The sequence below is a fragment of the Oreochromis aureus genome, linkage group 11, assembly GCF_013358895.1.
Source record: "Oreochromis aureus strain Israel breed Guangdong linkage group 11, ZZ_aureus, whole genome shotgun sequence".
Classification (NCBI taxonomy): Eukaryota; Metazoa; Chordata; class Actinopteri; order Cichliformes; family Cichlidae; genus Oreochromis; species Oreochromis aureus.
In genome coordinates this window covers 11347034-11366520 of record NC_052952.1, presented here as the reverse complement: position 1 = coordinate 11366520, position 19487 = coordinate 11347034, and the positions used below count along the sequence as shown (strand labels likewise).

At 40.1% G+C, this 19487-nt stretch overlaps 2 protein-coding genes across 2 annotated transcripts; both read right to left on the bottom strand.

Annotated features, from left to right (window-relative positions):
- Positions 1-293: 293 nt before the first annotated feature.
- LOC120442622 (transcription factor Adf-1-like) lies at positions 294-1509 on the bottom strand. Its single transcript, XM_039619477.1, has 3 exons — positions 1374-1509; positions 999-1232; positions 294-391 (listed from the first exon to the last, which is right to left on the bottom strand). The coding sequence occupies exons 1-3, from the start codon at positions 1501-1503 to the stop codon at positions 294-296; spliced, it is 462 nt and encodes a 153-aa protein (XP_039475411.1). The 5' UTR covers positions 1504-1509.
- A 1569-nt stretch (positions 1510-3078) lies between these two features.
- LOC116326349 (cholecystokinin-like) lies at positions 3079-7930 on the bottom strand. The gene is made up of 4 exons (XM_031747567.2): positions 7850-7930; positions 5815-5894; positions 5352-5535; positions 3079-4794 (listed from the first exon to the last, which is right to left on the bottom strand). The coding sequence occupies exons 2-4, from the start codon at positions 5890-5892 to the stop codon at positions 4661-4663; spliced, it is 396 nt and encodes a 131-aa protein (XP_031603427.1). The 5' UTR covers positions 5893-5894; positions 7850-7930; the 3' UTR covers positions 3079-4660.
- Positions 7931-19487: the final 11557 nt, after the last annotated feature.

The window sequence follows — 19487 nt, the reverse complement described above, 5'->3', positions numbered from 1 at the left end:
CGTTGGAGACTGGCGTGGCCTCTTCAGGGACTCCAGGATGGCCAGCTCCACCGCCGATGGACCGTCCTGGGACCTGTCCCTCGTCCGCCTCGGAGCTGTCCTCCTCTGTGGGCCTGTAAAACAAAGCACAAAACAACACAAAGTAATGAGAAGGCTGCTACTAGATTTTCATTTTCAACATTGAAAAAAACAGGATATAATCAGATTGGTTGTAGATATTTAGTAAAGGTAATCACAAGAGAATTCAAGCGAGTAAAAAGCTATCAGTGCTTGCTGTACATCTGTTGCTACAATTACATACCTGTGGGTGCAGCAGCACGAGTGGAGGGACCAGGGACTGGGGAGCCAGGAGAAGCAACAGGGGATGGCTCTGCTGCAGAATCAGTTGGCTCTGTCAAGACAATATTAAATGTTAACAGGTTGAAAACAATAGTCATAGAGAAATTATATACAGTGGTCCCTCATTTACTGCAGCAGGGGTTCTCAGAATAACTAGCCCCTCGCCACGCACTTTATACACTTTTTTTCACACATACATGAACATTAGTCACAGTTCTCACAAGTTGATTCTCAAAGTGCAAACCTTCGCAGATTTTAAAACGTAAAAGTATTATTATACCGCGTTTTTTCTTCGTCTGCGCGCCACTTTTGTGCGCCTTTTTCCCTCCCGGTGCAGGTGTCTATTTCCGAATGAGGGTCATACTTATGGGTGTTTTTGTGCTGTTTTTTCTATTGGACGTGAAGGTTATCAAAACCAAACATGATAAATTTGGCAAGCGCAGGAGACACGACACGGAGGAGATTTGTCGATCAGGCTGCAGAATGTAATGCGCATTGTTGAAAGTTGTACCGTGCAATAAAAAAATTTGCGAAAAAGCGAGGCAGTGACGGATGAACAGCGGGACCACTGTGTGCTGTTTATTAATAAACAATAACATATATACCTATATGAAAGCATGCATAAATTAACTGCCTACATTAATTCAATGTTATCATACCTTCTGACTGGGACTCCCCTGCTGCCTCTTCGGGCTGGCCCTGGTCCTCGGCGGGGATGTTCTCCACGGTCCCCACCATATTGCCGCTAGTCTCCCGCGGGGTGAGGAAGGGGTCCAGAAACCCCATGACCGCGAAGAACTTCCATTCCCTCCCCGATCCTGCTGCAGACCCACTCCTCTTCTCCTTGACGTATGTGTCCCTGAAGCTCTTCCACTTTTTCCTGCAGATGTCCTCTGAATAAAAACATTATCTTGTTAGCGGAAAGGTATTTGTACATCAGTGGGAAAATAGCGGGACAGTAGGCGGGCTTGCTAGCTTTAGCGCGGCTTCCCCAAGTCAGTCAAAAATTTCAAAAGAGAAATGAATAAACTTACCAGGTTGCCCGATCTCTTCACATATCTTCCTCCAAGCTAGGTCCTTTTTATTCCTGTCTCTGTAGAGAAAGTAGCTGGTGTCATACAGCTCCGGGTGGTTGGCTACGGCTTTGATGAGCCTTTCCTCCATATTGAATGAAGAATGAAGGGCTGTGCCTGGACCTGCCCCTTTGAACTAGACCAGAGCGTCACGTCACCAGGCTCCTGATTGGTTGTCCCGGGCGCCACTTGAAGCTGGAGTTCAAGTGGCGCCCAGAGATTTTTCGCGATAAGCGCGAATGCACAAAATGCACCACACAAACTGCAGCGCGTATTTTACTTCGCGCTTCAAATGCGTCAGTCCCGCTACTTGGTCGCGCGAATCAGGCAGAAAAGCGTTTTCCGGACGCAAATCTGCTTCTGAAGTTTGGGGGACCCCCAGTCGCTTCATCGTGCTCCTCCATTGACTTTACATGTAAACCTGAAGCTCTGGTCGCGTCTATCGCGTTCGGTGTGAACGCACTGTAATATAAAATCAGAAGAAACTAGAAAATAATGACAATAAACTCAAAAATGCTGCGTCAGCGACCCAGGACCATGACACTACCATCATCAGTACAAGATGTTGGTAAAAAAAATTAATCCAACACTGAATGGAAATAAATCTTGTGACATTGCAGAAGCTTATTGAAACAATGCCACAGCGAATGCGTGCTGTAATCAAAGCTAAGCCAGGTAGTGTATCTTAGTAATTGTGACAGACTTCTTCAAAATGGTTCACTTATCTCATGGCCTCACTGGTCCAACGTCCAGTAGATTTGAATGAATCACAAGTAAGCCTGCAATCTGGGACAGAAGTACTCTATTGTGATAATATTTTAGTATAAGGTGTTTGAGCTATGATGGGATTTTTCATGGTCATAACATCATAACTAATATTGGTAAGTTAATATCACGGTAAGTTGATTAAATCTATGAATGGTTATCTGTCTCTCTGTATTGGTCCTGTAACAGGCGACCTGTTCAGGGTGTCTCCTCTCACTCTATGGCAGCTGGGATCAGTTCCAGCCTCCCCGTGACTTTAAATTGGATAAACGGAAGAGAATTCCTTTCCACATGTTCATCAAAGAGCACATATCAGTATCACACACAAAGACTTCAAGTACAAATTTAATTAGAAACAGAGCCAGAGTTTAATATGTCTTTCTGTTTTCATATTTGTGAGTGAGGAAGATCATTTTTATTTTGCCCCTTATCAGCATTTAGTTCATTTCACCAGGAGATTTGTTTTCATTATTTTAGGGCTTTTTATTTTATTCACAGTACTCATCCTAACTTCATTGTGTTAGGACTAACAGATCATTAACATAATCCATTTTAATTAATCCCCAGGCACGATCACAAACACTTTTAAAGGCAAAATGAGCTCTTTGAGACTTAAGTCTGATTTAAATTATAACCTTTTCTAGCTACCAGCTCATTTGTCCCAATGCTAATCCCGGGAAAGCTATTTTACTTATAGTGGGCACAAATGAAAATGTTTTGGCTTTCATTTGGTGAAATCCCACACTGGGTTGCACCAAATGTTTGTGAAAAAAGAGAAATCCGTTCTTTCTCTTCTGCAGTGATCAAATCTAACACTATATAGAGAACTGCCCCACCACCTGTGCCCTGAAACCATAACATCATGAGACTGAAAAGAAAGCGTTTGAATTTCTTGCTGACATTGGAGGAAAACAAAGCTTTATTTGGAGTTTTACTGAATCTGTAGAAACAAATGATTTAATACAAGAGTTAACCTTTATATATAATAAAGGTCTTTCAAAAAAAAAGAAAGAAAAGTAAAGAAAACATTTCTAATCTGTAGATTTAATATCTGCAGCATCCTGATGTTATTGTGTCTGCCACTGAAGTCCGTTATGCAAAGTCAGGGAGACTGCTTGTCAAAACCTGTTTTGCCCTTTTCACACTGCACACTTTAATCCCAGTTTTTACTGCAGCAGCCTGCCATGTTAGCCACTTTTCACCCAATTCTTCCAGTTTCTAGCATGATCAAAGATTTTTGAATGATGTGTCACATTCAGTGTTGAGCATGGCGTGAGATGAAACAACATGCTTTTTATTGTTGTGTAGTTTTTGTTTTTTTATTGTGTAATTTTATGAAGATTCGTTTGCCGAGGACACCTTAAGGGCACATTAAAAGTCTACAGATACATTCATACAGTAACGGTCAGTAAAATTAAACATTTTAACAGGACTTTAAAATACGAATATCTAAATCCTAAGACATTGATTTTTCTTGCCTTTTAACAGTTGAAGTTCTTGGATTTACAGTGCTTAACAAATTAATTAGATCTCCACCCAGTGTAAGTTTAATGTCACAGAAGCCCGAAATTAACAATACTGATAACTGCCAAAATCATTTTTAATGTTTCCGTAATAGGTTAATCCAGCAGCATATTAATCGAAATGATGTTTTTAGTGCAGTTCTCAGAGCACTGGCTTAAATTTAGTCATATAAACATGATTTCACTTTATTTATTGCATACTAAATGATAAATGATCATTTTTAGTTTTAAACAAGTTTTGACTCATTGCTAAAATATTTGTGTTTCTTTGTTAAGCTCTGTATATCAACTGAAACGGAAATGTGGCATTTCCCATTGTTATACCAGACCTACTGTTTCTTCACTGATCTGTTAACACCAAAAAGCCAACATTGCATTTGTCAAAAACAACTTAACTAACAATGACTTCATGCTAACAAGCATCTGCTGTGTAACCAATGCCTAATAGTATTAGCAGATCATGAGCTACTCATGTAACTTTATCACAGTTTTAAGATTGTTTGTTTTTTAAATTATTTTTGATTTATCAAACTCTGAAAGTACTCCCAAACAGATTAAAAACTCTATGTTGGTTAGAAAATTACAGTGACCCCATATTTTAAGAAATCAAAACACCTTTTTTCCTTGAAAAAACTGTTTTTGTGACTCATTTTTAGTGATTACCATCCAAACCATAGAGAGAATGAGGGACTAAGAAAGCACTGTGGGATGGACAAGCATTGCTGGCTTTGGTCTTAACAGTAACACAAATATACAATAATGTGCCGTAAGTTTTGGATTGAAGTTTGTGGTTTGTAGATTGAAGGATATGTGCTGAGATATACTTCTCACTAAGTCAGCTCTGGTGGGCTGAGAGTGCAGTGTGAAAAGGGCTTCAGATTTTTAAAAATAAAAACTTTAACTGGGGATGTTGGAGGTTTTGGGCTCAGCGTTCGAAGAAACAAAGCTGTGCCTTCAGGACTAGTATTCGTACTCCTCTGCACTACGTCGTCCGAAGTCCATCCAGCCGAGATAATCTCTGTCCTTTATCCTGTGGTTGGGGGGGAGACCACTGGCTCTGCTGCTGAGGGAGGATCTGGTGTGGTAGGCAGAGCCTAGAGGAGACGTGGAAAAAGCAAACTTAACAAAAGAAAACATTCACTGCATTTCATAAAACTGATGTTGTTATTTTTTTTAAACTACCCATACTATATGATAATAATATACGGTATATCTTCCAAATGAGACTGTTGATCTAACTCATGCTGACTCGCTGTGTTTCTATTTCTGTCTGTGTGCTCAGCAGGTCTTGTAGTCACACAGCGTTTACTTGAAAGAAAAAAAAACAATGCGCGGTGACAGAGGGAGCAGAGAGTGAGGTCAGGAGGTAGGCAGACGACTATGAGAGAGGGCGCAGGCCGAAATGTTAGGGGAGTAGCAAGCATGGAAAGATGAAGAGAGGAGGCCAGAGGGAGGTGGGAAATGCCAGATGGTGGGACTGAAACACAGCATGAATGAATGCAGGCTGCAGAAGGATGGATGTGGGGAAGAGGGAAATATGAGCATGTAATGAGATGATAAGTAAAGGGAAAAGGGAAAGGCGGTCATTTCATTTTCTCTTCCCATCCTTCGTTCTCTTATTCTGTATCGGCAGTCATACGTCTGATCACACCTTTCCTAGAGATGAGTCTGGCCAGAAGCTGGCTCAGGCTGTCTGGAGTGTCTGCGTCCTCTTGGTGCTGGCTGTAGTTGATAAGATGCCCTGAGAGGGGCGCTGGAGCGGAGCGAGCCTGCCGTTTCAGGCTGGGAGAAGGGAGAGATCCGCTGCCTGAGAGAAGAGCTGTACTTTCAGCTGTCTGTGAAGAAAATAACGTATTTATGAAATAATACATTTAAAAAGTAATAAAAACAACACTTTTTTCAAATGAAAAAAAAAAAAATTTATCCTCCAGTGGAAAATTGAATACAATTGTATTACGTGGAAGCAATTTAGACATTAAAGTTTGTAATCAGGGTCTTACTCCACTTCCCCTAATTGGCCGTGTACGCGCTGTTTAGATAATAACAATGTGAGTGAGTGTGAGTATTTTAAAATGCTCTCTCTCAGTCTATGTGTGTGTGTGTGTGTGTCTTACAATTGATTGTGAAGGCAGACTCAGGGAACCACTGGACAAAGCAGCCAGGATAACACAAACACAGATGCCTACATTCATGGCTGGATGGAGAGACAGGGAGAGAATAACAGTTAAACAAACTCAGTAGCACATTTCCAGTTAGTCTTTATTTGCTCTTTACTGCCTCTCATCTGCCCTCTTCTCTCTTTCACTGTCTCACCTCAGCTTGTTAAGGGAAAACAAACCAATGCAGGCAACATTGGCTTTGCAAAAAGCAGCAATAAATCAATTTCAGGTCATTTAAACACATTGGGTGAGAAAGAGATGACGCTTGAATGGTTCTGCCTCGAACTACAGCAAACATTATTTTATGCTTCATAAATACTCTCCTGCTCTGCCTGTGACAGAACGGCTTCATGTTTACACACAGACACATACATGTATATGTATGTGCTGTTTGGAGTGGCGGTCTCTATAGTTCAATGTTGATCTATGTGCTGGTTTATTGAACGGGGCTCACAGGACAGTCGGTGTCACCCAGAATCAATACATGAAGCTTACTCACAAGCAGAGGCATGTTTGTGAAACCTTTTTAACCCCTCATATAAATACATATAATAAAATTAAACATAATAATACATACATTTATAGATGTTTCTTATTAATTTGATTAGAAGATCATTTTGCTTATTTATTTATTTTATTTTTATCTTGAAGCCTGCCAAAGCAGCATATTATCTTTGATGAATGAGAAAATCCAGAATTTTTTTTCCAAAGGAAAATGAGTTAAAGTAGATAATTAGATAAAAACCAACAGCAAAAGCTGCTTGGGGGCTTTCAATCTTAGATAAATCAAAAACCCCACTGCCTCAGTCTGTCACAGTGTTACAGCGCTCTGCTGCGTCTCTCTGTGTTAATAATAATAAGTCAAGGAATGATCTTTTTACAGCCCATAAACACCGGAACATAGATATGCAGGAGAGCATAACTTTGCCATGGTATCTACTTTTGCAGAACAATTTTTAAAGTGTTTTAGATTTTTCATTTATTTTATGCACTGAGTCTTTGTTCTTAGTCTAGATCCTTTTGTACCGTTCACAGTCCAGAACGTCTTCTAGTTGTTCACTGGTCAAATCATTACAGACATGCAGGTGAAATCGCCCCCTCCTGCAGTTTTAAACCAATTGAAATGGAGAATTTCTTCTTGTGTGATTTTATCACAAGTCCAGTGAAACGTTTGGTTTGAATAATTTGTTTAAACTGACACGGCAGTGGTGTAAATAGCCATTCTGCTCATGCTAATATAATTCCTTTTAGCAGCTGGTCATTGTCTCTCATTCATTATGAAATGGGCTGGTAATATGTGGTAATGTAATGTATGTGACAGCTCTCCTCTCCTCTCCTCTCATTAGAAAACAAAATGAGAAAATAACACTTTTACCCATCACTACTAAGTTAATACACAGAGATTAAAAAAAATAGCTCCTATGAAAAGTGATTAGGAATTTCTTTCCTACTTTTTTTTAAATTCCAACTCTTGGAATGATAATGTTATCCACAACAAAGGTCAAATGATGTGCACAGAACCAACAGCTTCTGTGAGCATTTAAACACAAACACAGAGTTTTCCTCCACATAAAAGTTAGGGGCAAAATTAAATTTCTTATGTGGTCATATGGACACTCAGACAGTAAAGGATATCTGGCAGCTACATAATTCTCTTTCAGCTCAGCTTTCAGCATGGATCTATTTTTACACATCTATTACTTTTTAAAGACTTTTAATCATAAATATTGTATCATCTTTTAATAATTCTGTTTGGCTCGTGTGTGAATATAATTTTCTTTCAGTAAAAGCCACCACTCACTTAAATAAACAGAAAAAAAGATACACTGTGATAAACATTTTCAGCGTATATATAACTGAAAATGAGGGGAAAGGACACCTTCTCAAAGCATTGGTGAGTGTGTGTAACCACCCCCCTGTGACAGGAAAACAGAGAAATAAAATGAAGTTTTAAAATGAAACAAACTGCAGAGAATATTTGAAACCTTACCTGCAGCTGTTGAAGTAAACCAGGAGAGGCTGATTTGAAGATAGTGAGCTTTGCTTCACTGATGAGGCTGTGACAGAGTATGAGAGTGAGAGGGAAGACCATACTTTATACTGATAGAGAGGGAGGGGGAGGGGCCTCAGCCTGTGGGAGGAGCCCGGTGCTGGCGCAGAAAGTGACAGCGCTGACGCCAGTGAAGACGCAAACATGCATGCAAACTTAGAAAGCATAATGAACACACACACACACACACACATACACACACACTTCCACATGTACCCAGGCCAATCTACGAGAGAGAGGATTGGGACAAAGGTGGCAGCTTTAAATACACCTGTGACTGAAAATGAGGGGTTAGTATTTTGAATCCAGTAAAGAGACGCTTTGGGGATCTTTAACTGGTTTGCTGTAGATGATAACAAACTTGCAGGTCAGTGCCTTCGCCAGCTGCAGGAAGGCTCTAACAGCTTTAGCTGATCAAAAGCACTGTTCATGTCTGACGGGCTGAAAATCATCCTGGGACTTTCTTTTCTTTTTTTCACTGATGATCTCTGATGAAATTATGACAGAATGAGTCTGAAGTGGAGAAGAATGAAACTCTGAGACTTCTAACGAAGCCTTTTGGTGTGATGCACATGGATCCACTGTAATCTCGTGGATTTATCATGTAATCAAACAGACGGGAGTGTTAAAGATCAGAAACACATACGGTGCTTGCTTATATTATCTCCTGTCTGAGTGCGTACCTTCATCAGCGATGAATGTGTATCTGCTCTGTGAACAGCAGCTTTTCTTTCAACAGTAAAAACATCCCCAGTGTCTTCTTGGCATCTTTAAAGTGTTTAATTAAATAGAAGTGGGATCATTTTGTCAATCTATGAAGTACTTAATTAAAGAAAAAATCCTAATCACAGCTTTTGGGTACAGCACTTATACGTGAAACAGTGATGCACTGACTATGAGTGTGAATATGTAGGGTTAATACAGCACATGTGGCTTTGTTACTGAGGTGTAGGAAATGAGTCTGACGTCTGTTTGAAAACCCCGAACAGAAGCTGAGCAGGCCACGAGAGAGAAGTTTTGAAATAAAATTCTGCTTTTTAATGTTTGATTAATAAATGAATAAAATAAAATAAAAATTCAGTGTCTCTGAAGGCCAGAATGAAAGTAACAGCATGAGGATCCCTTTCATATATATTTTACAGATTCGAACGCTGGAATAATAACACACTGAAGTGCAAACTGTGCTTTTAAAAGTTCATTAAAACCAAATGATCTATTTTAGCTATCATCAAATTGTCTGAGTCAAAGGATTCATTTTACAACTTTGTTGTTTGCATGTGTATAGCGGTTTTATTGGAACACTGAGACTTTGGATCTAGTTGAGTGACAATTGTAATTTGAAACATACAGGACTCAGGTACATTACACCTGTTGGGTGCATATTAATGGCCGTTTGTTTGCAGCATTTGTGTGAATCCTGTTAAATTCTTCACTAGTTCAGGTACTGTTGAGTTTACAGGAAGGTATTAAAGTACTTTTGAAAGATATTTTCACTCTCTGGCTCTTCCCTGAAAGTCTAACTCCCCTGGGGATATATCCTGGACCTTTAACCATATAAAGTTCTTTATTGCAGCTCCCTTTTGTTATGAAATGTTGTTTAATGTCAGTAAAGCCAGTGGACCTGCACAAACTAAACCAAACTAAACTAATATTTTCACAATACTGTACACCAATCATTCACTTGCTGTATATGAACAATGGATTTTAGAGTAATTCTCTGTTGCGCTGGTCTTCATTTCTCATTCAGTAACTGTGTCAGACTGTTCTTTTTCCATTTATTTTCCTATTCAGACTTTTTATTTTATGTGAGCTGTGACCTGGCACCGGGAGGATATTTAAATTAACATTTTTTTTACCCAGCGGCGAGGTCCCACCTCTGAAATGAGCAAAACGTATCTTTCAATTCAAACCTGCGAAAAAGAAATCAAAAATGTGTCAGAAAGTTGAGAGAGGATCGTGTGCTAGCTCCCTTTCAATCAAATTACACCAAAGTCCAACACTGTGTCAGACGTGGGAGGCTGCCGATGGACAGTCTGAGTCGGTCCCGGGTGTGATTCAGCTCTTCAGCACTATGTTAATGAGGCTGCCATATGTCTGTCTCATAACACTGCCATGAGCTTTTAACTTTTGATCAGGCACGCACCTGTAGGCTGATACTCGTACCCGTCTGCCCTCTGTCAAAGACAAACACCACACTCACCATTTTCAAACTATCCAATTGGACATTGGGGTGGACCACAACATTTAACTGTGTTTACTTTCTTAGCGTCAATGCTGTGGATATACATTTTATACTAAACACCTATTGTAACCTGTTCCACTATATAAATCTACAATCTTTGTGTTTTAAATAATAATACATAGAATCTTAGGTATCAATCAGGCAGATGTGAACAGACAACTTGAAGCTCACCAATCCACTACCCTCTCACAGGATTTCATTACAAAATTCAGCCTGTAAGCCTCATCAGACAGGTTCTCTCTGTTATTTGGGGAGAAAAAAATGAATGTGAATTAAAAGACAGAAAAAAGAAAGGAAGTTTTTATGGCTTTTCTTCTCAAAGATTTTTGTGATGTAATTAAAAATGGCAATGGTGAGGGTGAAGCCGAGGTCAGGAAGTGTTAAGAAAAAAACACACCTTAGGATTTCTCATTGGAAAGTTAATAGGGCAACTCAAAATGCCCTGTTTGACTGCAAAACATATTTTAGGAGCTCTAGCAGCCTTCCTGACAGCCATACTTCACCTGAGACACTGATGAGGCTTCAGTAGATGGATCAACTGAATGGCCAGACGCATCTCTGAGGTCCTGTGTCAATATTTGTTTTCTGCACAGCATGCCAGAATATAAAAGTCATAGGCTTACAGCACTTTGTGAATCACTTTGTTAGTGCAAAAATGCTATTTTATGTATTTTTCTGTTACCCTTGGCTTTTATTGTAGATTCAGTCAAAGAAATAGGAAAAATCTAACAGTGGTTAGACAGTGGTAAATTAACAGTGGTTCTTTGCTGAGTTTTCTGTTTAGTGTGGACACAACGGTGAATGATCGCTTGAGTTTGGTGTGTCATGCCTGAGTGATTCATAGGTCAGCGTCAAGTGATTCAAGCAACAATAAAAAAAAACAACTATGAAAATGATCAGGTAAAATGAGAAACGACTGCTCACACACCCACCCACCCACCTTTAAATGTGAAAACTGCAAATGCTACAACCATCTTTAGACCACACTGTGGAAGTGGGTTTGTGTAAGGAGGTGTTGGATGTACTGATAAGCTCAGATCACCTGCTGCGCATCAGTCACACACGAAGTTAGAAGTCGGGGTATTTTTCTGCCCATGCTGCAACACTAGGCCCAACCCAAAGGACCGCTCCGCCCCGAGACACCGAGGACGACGGCTGAATCGCTTCACCAACTAAAGTTTGCCTGTTAGTTTGAAGTTTGAACATGAAGTTGCTTGCATGTTGGTGCCTGTGCTGCTCTGTGCGTGTCTGAGTGAAGGCATTTGCTCTCTGCTAACTAGCTGCTACTTTGTATCTGCCATCTGCCTAAGCTATGTGCAAATTTTCCATTTCTTCTGGTTCCCACTCTGCATGCTCATTATGGTGATTTATGCTGTGGTAAAATATAACCAGGCTGAAATGGACCCCGAGGGGTTCTTGCTTGCTTTGGTTGAATGGATGAGTGCAAACTTTGGTTAAGGGGTTATATTATGCGTTGGGCTTTAGTGATGTAAACGTAACATTAATTTTGCATTATTCTCATCGTCATGTTTATGTATTTCTGGATTAGTCAATCAAACATTTCTCATAGAACAACCTGCAGCTTAGAAGTCGACAACATCAGTCAGGCATAGTTATGAGTCAGATTGACATATTATTCTTCATCTAATTTCCAACAAACAGCTCCTCTCCAGTTCTGTGGTTGATGCTGCCGTCACTCTCTCTGCCATTCTGAGCTTAAACACATGCATTTATGAGTCTGGCTCTATGAACCATTTGATAATAAGAGATTCTTTGCAGACTGTTTGAAATTCATACCTAGCATACCTGCTTCTGCATATTGGATGAGCTGTAATCTCATTGCAGTAGACAGACAGTAGATATTCTTCCCCATGGTATTAAGTTCACAGGAAGGGGATGGCTACATAATGTCTCCATGGTTTTGGATTCTGCTTTGGTTATGATTGTATTTTTGTGGATCTCTGATGCGGTAAACTTGAGTTGATCCTGGACTTTAAATGCCAGCCCTTTATGGAACCCTACATTTTGGCCAATCATGGTTGCTTTGGAGCATAATAATTATCACAGGAAAGACAAGAAAAAGCGATTATAACAGCATAAATATTGCAAAAAGCAGCATCCAATACCAGTTTTGGTACTGAACACAGATTTGTCCTGATGCCAAGTTCACTAAGAACCACTTACAACATGTTGCGTTACTCTTCAGTGATTATTCTGCCTTTTTAAAACATAAAATACCCAAACAAGGTGTTCCACACAGGCCCGTGACTCATAATGACATCACTTCTGGCATCAAAGGAAACATACATGCACACAGATTTTTAAGGAATGTATTCATATTTATTCTCTCTGTCTCTCCTCCTGCCAGCGGGTACTTGATTTAATTGCACTCTTGTGGTGTATGGGTCACAAACCTCTTCAGTAGATGGACCCTCCATTCTTTAATTAACTGGTGCGTTTTCTGTTGTTGGACATGAAGGGAAGGCTGGGTGCAGAGATGAGCACAGAGGTGGGGAGTGGGAGGGGGCAAAAATGATGATGATTATTAAGCATTAACTACATACACTTAAAAACATGCTGATTGCTGATGGAAACAGTTAGATGCTTTTTTTAGTGGTAGAGTTTTTTGCAGCCATGTGAAGACAAAGGCAAAATAATGAAATAAAAAAACTGGGAGCTCAAGGAATGAGCAAGAATTTCATGCTCAAAACTGGCACAATCACTCCAGCCACATGGCAACACTCTTCTCATCATTTGGATAGTTTCAGTGGCTTTTTTAACCTCCAAAGTCTTCTTCAGATGTACAGAAGTTTCTCCTTTTCTAAGCTTTAACCAACTATGACCGAGGGTGTCATGATGAAGTATCTTTTATCTGGTGTTTAAACACATGTAATCCTGGAAGCCACTGGTATTGCAGCTGTGTCAGCTGGGACAACATAAACAGAAGCTTCTGGGCAGGCCCAGCAAAATCGTTTTTCACAGAAACAAAAACAGGAAAAAACTTCAGAAAACTTTGGGACCATATGGTGGGAACGCGGTAGCACACAACTGGAGATCGTTTGTCTGCTATTTTCTCACTACAGGAAACAATAGGTTTGATTTCAGGTGATAGAGCTGTCTGACTGGAGCATGTGGGAGGTATAATTCGGGATACTGACTCGCTTGCTGTGGATTGTGGTACCAGAGCTATTCTCTCATTGGTACAATCAGACCGATGGGGGCCACTCAAGTTAAAGGCCATTAAATGTGGAGCTGCAGACGTGTGCTCTGCACATGCATCTTAATCAGTTCTAACAAAGCTGAAATTCATGTGTGAAAACGTCTTTAGTCAGGATTGTTCTCAGTAGACATCCTTGAGGTTCTTCTACCCTTTGACAAGGACAACAGCTTTTGTACATGTATTATGAGAACTTATTATTTCTGGTTAATGTAAAGAAAACATGCAGTTACACCTTTCTCACTATAGGGTACTAAATAGTCTTTTTCTTCTATTTCCTTGTTTTACAGTTTTCTTCTTTTAAAATCTTCTTTTATCTTATTCATCTTCTGTTATCTTTTATAGTCTGCTTCTTCTTCTGTCTTTTTCTTGTTGTCTCTTCTTCTTTTATTCCCAACCTCTATTTCTTCTTCTTCTCCTTTCAATGTTCTCCCTCTCAGCCTGTTAACAAGCTCACATTTACTCGTTAACCTGAAACATGAGGGAATTCTGAATGAATAGTAAAAGCTGCATGGGCAGGCGTGATATGAAAAAACATGCACATTTTTTTTGTTGTTGTTGTTTTTTTGTTTTTTTTTAAGGCAGAATTAACCTCCAGGGAAACAAGAAAGACATTTGCAGCTCCAAGACATGAGAAAGTGCAGCCCTGGACTTCAGGCAAAGCCATAGTATTTTCCACCTACTGTAAGTTCTGTTCCCCAATACAAATGTTTTTTGGTTTTTTTGCAGCAATAATGAACAGTAGTTGAGTTATTGTGCGCCTGTGCTGCTGTGTGATGTTATTTGTTCAAGTCCGCTTTCTCAGAGGAAATAATCTTACTGAACTTTGCTGCTCTCTCTGATGCATCGAAGCTTTCTAACAAACCACTAAATCATATTTGTCATTTGCAGGATTATCTTAATCTGGATAACATCTTGGAATATGGTGATTAAATTCTTTTTCCGATTTGGGGAATTATATGAAAAGCTGTAAGCTATTTGAATTCAAATTAACAATTTGTGAGTCCAGGCCTTGTGTGCGGAGCTGCGAGGTCTTATTGAAGCATCTTAAAAATGAGTTTCTCAGGGGAAATAACGCGAGACTACATTCAGCTGCTTTTTTTTCTCTAATAGGTCCTTTAATCAGTACTAATGCTCCACTCTGGGCCATAAAAAACAGTGTGTGAGTGTGTGCATGTGTACTATCCTGCAGTATCAGTTACATGTGTCGCTCTGTCTGTGCCACTGTGTGTGTAAAACAGTAATGGTAGAAAGTTCTGCAGCAAGTTAAACAGGGGAAAACTGTGCGCTGTTGATGGCAGAAATATTCATTCGGAAATGTTATTAGATTTTTTTTGGGATGTGGGAAATATCTTTAAGTGTTTGAAATTACAGTATTAGCAGACAGGAAGTGCAAAATGCTGTCCTGGGGTGGACTCATTTTGTCTTACATAACCAGCAATAAAACATTTTTAAAAGATGACTGTGTGCTAATCATCACAATCAGGGATTTAGGGAAATATTTCAACCAATGTCTTATCTTATGATGTCACTAAGTTTTGTATGATCTGAGCAAAATCCTCAAGGCATGAAGCCATTATTTAGCCACCTGCTGTTTGTGTTGTTCTATTATGGGGTCCAGCCAAAACTGAGCTTTGTGGTTTGTTTGCTCAAACTGGTTCAAGTCAGGTTTGTGTTACAGTTAATTTCCTTGATCTGCCTTTATAGTAAAAGCAGGATAGTAACCTCCCTGTGGAAAAATAGGAATTAGGAAAAATTAGGAGAAATAAGTGGTTGTCTGGTGATTACATTACATTTTGTTCTATTCAGGAACCAACTGGTCAACCAGAGGCTGAGCATGCAGCATCCTCGACCTCTGGGTGAACACTTTTGTTTACCAGAAGATTGCACAGTTATCTGTTGGGAGACTACCTGTCTCCAAACAATTCACTGCAATCATTCTCTGACAGACTGCTGAAGGTTTTCAAAGATCTGCCTTCTAATTAATAAACAGACAGATAACATGGCAACTGATTGTTTTCTGGTTGTACTGCTTTATAAAATCAAGATTAGTGCATAATTGCCCAATTTCGCAGTTAATTTGCCATCCTGCAGCAACTACATTACTATGGGTGGACGAATTTCTAACTTCCAGTTTCTGGTTGTACAACAATGTCATTGGGAAATTTCTGTGTATGTAGATTTGTGATTTTTGACAGTTTATTACAGTTAATCCATATTATCACAAACAGATTACATGTAATTGGCAGCTTGACCCCACCCAATTACAAACTGATGAGCTGATTCCAAACTGATAGCAGATTGGTGCATCAATAAAAAGGCAATAATCTCAAAGTTTCAATGAATATGACAACTGACTGCGAGTGGTCGCAGACATGGTTCCTATCTTCAAAACAACCATTTCAAAGGCAATGACATTTTGATTAAATGCCATTGTATCACAGTCTCCAACCACTGTTTTCTCTAATGTGACTGTTCTTCTGGAGTTATTAAATACCTCCACCCTCCAAGGACAGGAGAGGTGATAATGGTGCATTTAAACCATGTGCAGCCAGCCCAGCCACCTTTTCAATCTTAGGAGGTCTACCACTAGCTGCTCTGCATGTAATGGCAGTCAACTGTGAGAGAGAATATGATGGTGGCGTTAGGTGCTGGGATAGATTTTAAATCACTTAGAAGCCTCACTCTGTTTATAATGTTTATTCTGCAAGGTAGAGAGAAAGGTTCTCATTCCTGTATTCCAAACACACCCTCCTCATTGCATCCTCTTCTCTTCTATTTTAGACAATTATATTGCCAGCCTGAGGCGGTCTGTCACTGGCAGGAAATTGAGAGTTTAGCTGGCTGAATGGAGAAAATGTGTCGAGAGCACTGTGGCAAGCTGCACACACACAAACACTTGCAAATACTGAGAGAAATGTGGCCATAACAAGACTGATAAACTGCAGAAACGTCCACATTCACACTATGTGAGGCACCGATATGCTGTAATGTGGGATTAATAATATTGTATTCGTGCTTGCATGTTAACGCGAGCTATGCTTAATGTGTCTGTGTGTGAGGGTGTGCTTGGGTGACGTCCCTTTTTGTCATCAGAGGGTGAACGCGAGGCTTTCCTGTTGAGATCCGTGTTTCCCTTCAGATAACTGCGACGGCCCACACCAATAAAAACATGACAGACAATTTAAGCAGTGACTGAAACGGGGCATCACACCTGTAGACGCCAACCAGTCATGCTTCAGTCCCCCTCACTGTTGTCACATCAGCTACTCGGTCACTAGATTTAGATTAGAACATAAATAAATCCACGACTCTGATGCTAGGCAGACGAAGCTCTTGCTCTGAGTCTGAGAGGAGCGGCTGTGCAGCATGTGGGTGGACAAGGTGAGGTGGAGTTAAAATGCATCCTATTGCTTCTCTCTGAGTGATCCACTGTTGTTAACTTTCTAACTTATGTGCATGTGTTGATTAATGTAAGAGCCCTGGAGCTTCACCAGCAGCTTTAGTGAAATGTAAAAGTAGCTACAATTTATTAGCTATGAGTTATCTCTGATATATGAAAAGAAAAATACAGTGAATATGTAGCCGACATTGGGCTGGTGGATTCCCGCAGCCATATCTCCAAAACAGATGATGTTCACTGTTGTGGCTCGTGGTTGTTATTTGTGTTGCATCAGTTTTGAGCTGGCTAAATGGGCAAAGACAGTGTGATGAAGAGCTGAAAGACTTTAAAACAGCCAAACACAATCAGCCAAATTCATATTTTTAGAAACATCTGTTTCACACTCAGTGCATCCTTAAAACATAAAGCTACTGTACAAGGGTTATTCTATTCTGAACAGCTGAATATTTTTCTGGTACGTCTACTTAAGAAGTTGAAAAACGTTCACGTTCCACACCCCAATTTTTTTTCCCCATTTTATAACAATAAAAAATGATCCATGCTAACATTGGCCTAAATAAATGTGTTTTTTTCCCTTCATATCTTTTGCCTGGTTGTCCTCAGCCCACCTGCTGTGACCCCGCAGCCCTGCCCCACAGTTAGAAACACTGCTGTAAGGAAAACAAAACTTTTAAAAATTTTATCCTAATCTCTATGCCGTAATTCCCACAGAGGTTTCATTCCAAAGATGCTTTCTCTTCAGTGCAGCTCATCCCAAACCTTATTTAAATCTTTCTGCTGGTTTTTCATTTGAAGTCAGTCTGTTCTTTTCTTCTTTTTTCGCTTGTTGTAGGATGAACCCTCGATCAGCCAAGCCATCTTGTTATATGACTTCTCATCATTCTTGCAAAAAGAATAGGCCAGGCTCTTCATTGGGATCTCAGTGACAATTTGCATCTTTGCTCCATGTTTCTTTGTCATAGGCAAATGTTAATGGGACTCAAATTAAAAACATGTCATTTGTTGGCATTGTTAGAACACAGTACAAATGCTACCTGTTAAGATGTTAGTAACACTGCAGGACTGACTGATCTCTGTGGGCTGGCTCAGTAAGTGAGCCATCATCAGCTGGATAATGAAATAACAGCATGGACACATCACTAACTCACACACACACACACACACACACACACACACACACACACACACACACACACACAGTGTTGCTGCCTTATATCTGTTCTTACAGCTCAACATGTGTGTAAAATCGATATGAGTCCCAGCACCACCAAAAGGTTCAGGAGGGAGTGACTTTAGAAAGATCACACCATTCTGTGATTAACCTGCAGGGGATGGCTATATTGTCCACCCCTACAGTGTGTGTGACGCGCTGCTGTGTGTGGGTGATTCTGTATTTTGCGCCACGGTCTTTGTCTGTGTGTCCGTGTGGTCCTCCAGGCAGCACGGCACCAATAAAAAGGTGACAGAGACAGACCGTTTAAAAGATGGATTGAAAAGGGGAAATGACGGCATCACACCTGTGTGCGCCGGCCGGGGGAAGAAAGGGAACGACAGACATGCGATATTACAAAGCGCATGAAGAGAAGGGTATCACTGTTATTGCTGCACTTTCTTAGAAAGGTTGGGTTATGCACTCTTTTGTTTCTTATTTTCCAATAACTGTGGTGAGCTAGGGCAAATAGAGATGAAGCTGAAACTGCATCTCTCTTATAAGCTGGTGTAATTAAAGTTCATGGCTGGTGGTTTTCCCCCCAGAGTTCTTCCTCAGTGTGTAGCACTTTCTTAATGCCCAGAAACTTTAAGGTGGAATTTGAAGCTCCAAACTTTGCTGATGGAGCCATAGACAATGATGACATCCAGATGAAATCTGAAATTTCATCATTGTTTCAAACTGCCACATGCAATAATGTAGTTAGACAGTTGGTGCTTTTTTTAAAGATTTGCTCTTGTTTTTTTTAGATTGTGCTGGAACACTCGAGGTTCAGTGTTCAACAGATTTATTTGTTTTAAGAATCATGTGCATTTGAGGTTTGCATGTTTCTGACTTTTCCTGTGATGCTTTGGAGGAAGTCAGAGGAAGTTTAACACAGACTGTGCTGTTTTTATTCAGAGCCCTGAAACCCAACAAGTCCTCCAACCTGAATTACCATAGAGGCTGCCCCTACGTTCCCATGTCAAAGTCTAATGTCGCTTTGAGTCTCCTGATTACAATAGTAACAGATTACTGTATTTCACTGTAATACACAAAAGCTCACTGTATTTGTTTCTTTGTCCATCAGCTCATCCTACACCATCAGGAGCTGAACAACCAATCATATTTGTATCAGATACCATGATGTTACCAGGCTGCCTTTCATTCACCCAGCAACAGACTAAAAGCACTTATGCAGCTATTAACATATTAGAAAAGCATTGTAACAACTTTATCCATTAATAATAACATCCCATTCTTATAAACAAAAACTGAATTATGCACAATATGTTATGAAACCATCTCCTAGCAAATATCACCTGTTGTTTTTTGTTTTTCTGCATTTTTAGGCTTTATTGGACAGGAACAGTAGAGAGTAGACAGGAAAGCAGGGAGAGCGTGAGGGAGACTGACGTGCAAGCAATGTCCTTTGGCAGAATCAAACTGAGGCCCCTGCAGTCTTTTGGCATATGGGTCTGCTGCTCAACCAAGTGGGCGCTGCTAAACAAAACAAAAAAAGGCACC

Excerpts from the sequence above, each read along its gene's own strand:
- LOC120442622 (XM_039619477.1), bottom strand. The coding sequence starts at position 1,503 with ATGGAGGAAAGGCTCATCAAAGCCGTAGCCAACCACCCGGAGCTGTAT. Across the intron at positions 1,233-1,373 it reads TGAAGAGATCGGGCAACCTG|AGGACATCTGCAGGAAAAAG; the intron begins GTAAGTTTATTC and ends GTTTTTATTCAG. Across the intron at positions 392-998 it reads AGGGGAGTCCCAGTCAGAAG|AGCCAACTGATTCTGCAGCA; the intron begins GTATGATAACAT and ends TTGTCTTGACAG.
- LOC116326349 (XM_031747567.2), bottom strand. The coding sequence starts at position 5,892 with ATGAATGTAGGCATCTGTGTTTGTGTTATCCTGGCTGCTTTGTCCAGT. Across the intron at positions 5,536-5,814 it reads GTCTGCCTTCACAATCAATT|ACAGCTGAAAGTACAGCTCT; the intron begins GTAAGACACACA and ends TTTTCTTCACAG. Across the intron at positions 4,795-5,351 it reads CAGACTCATCTCTAGGAAAG|GCTCTGCCTACCACACCAGA; the intron begins GTGTGATCAGAC and ends CGTCTCCTCTAG.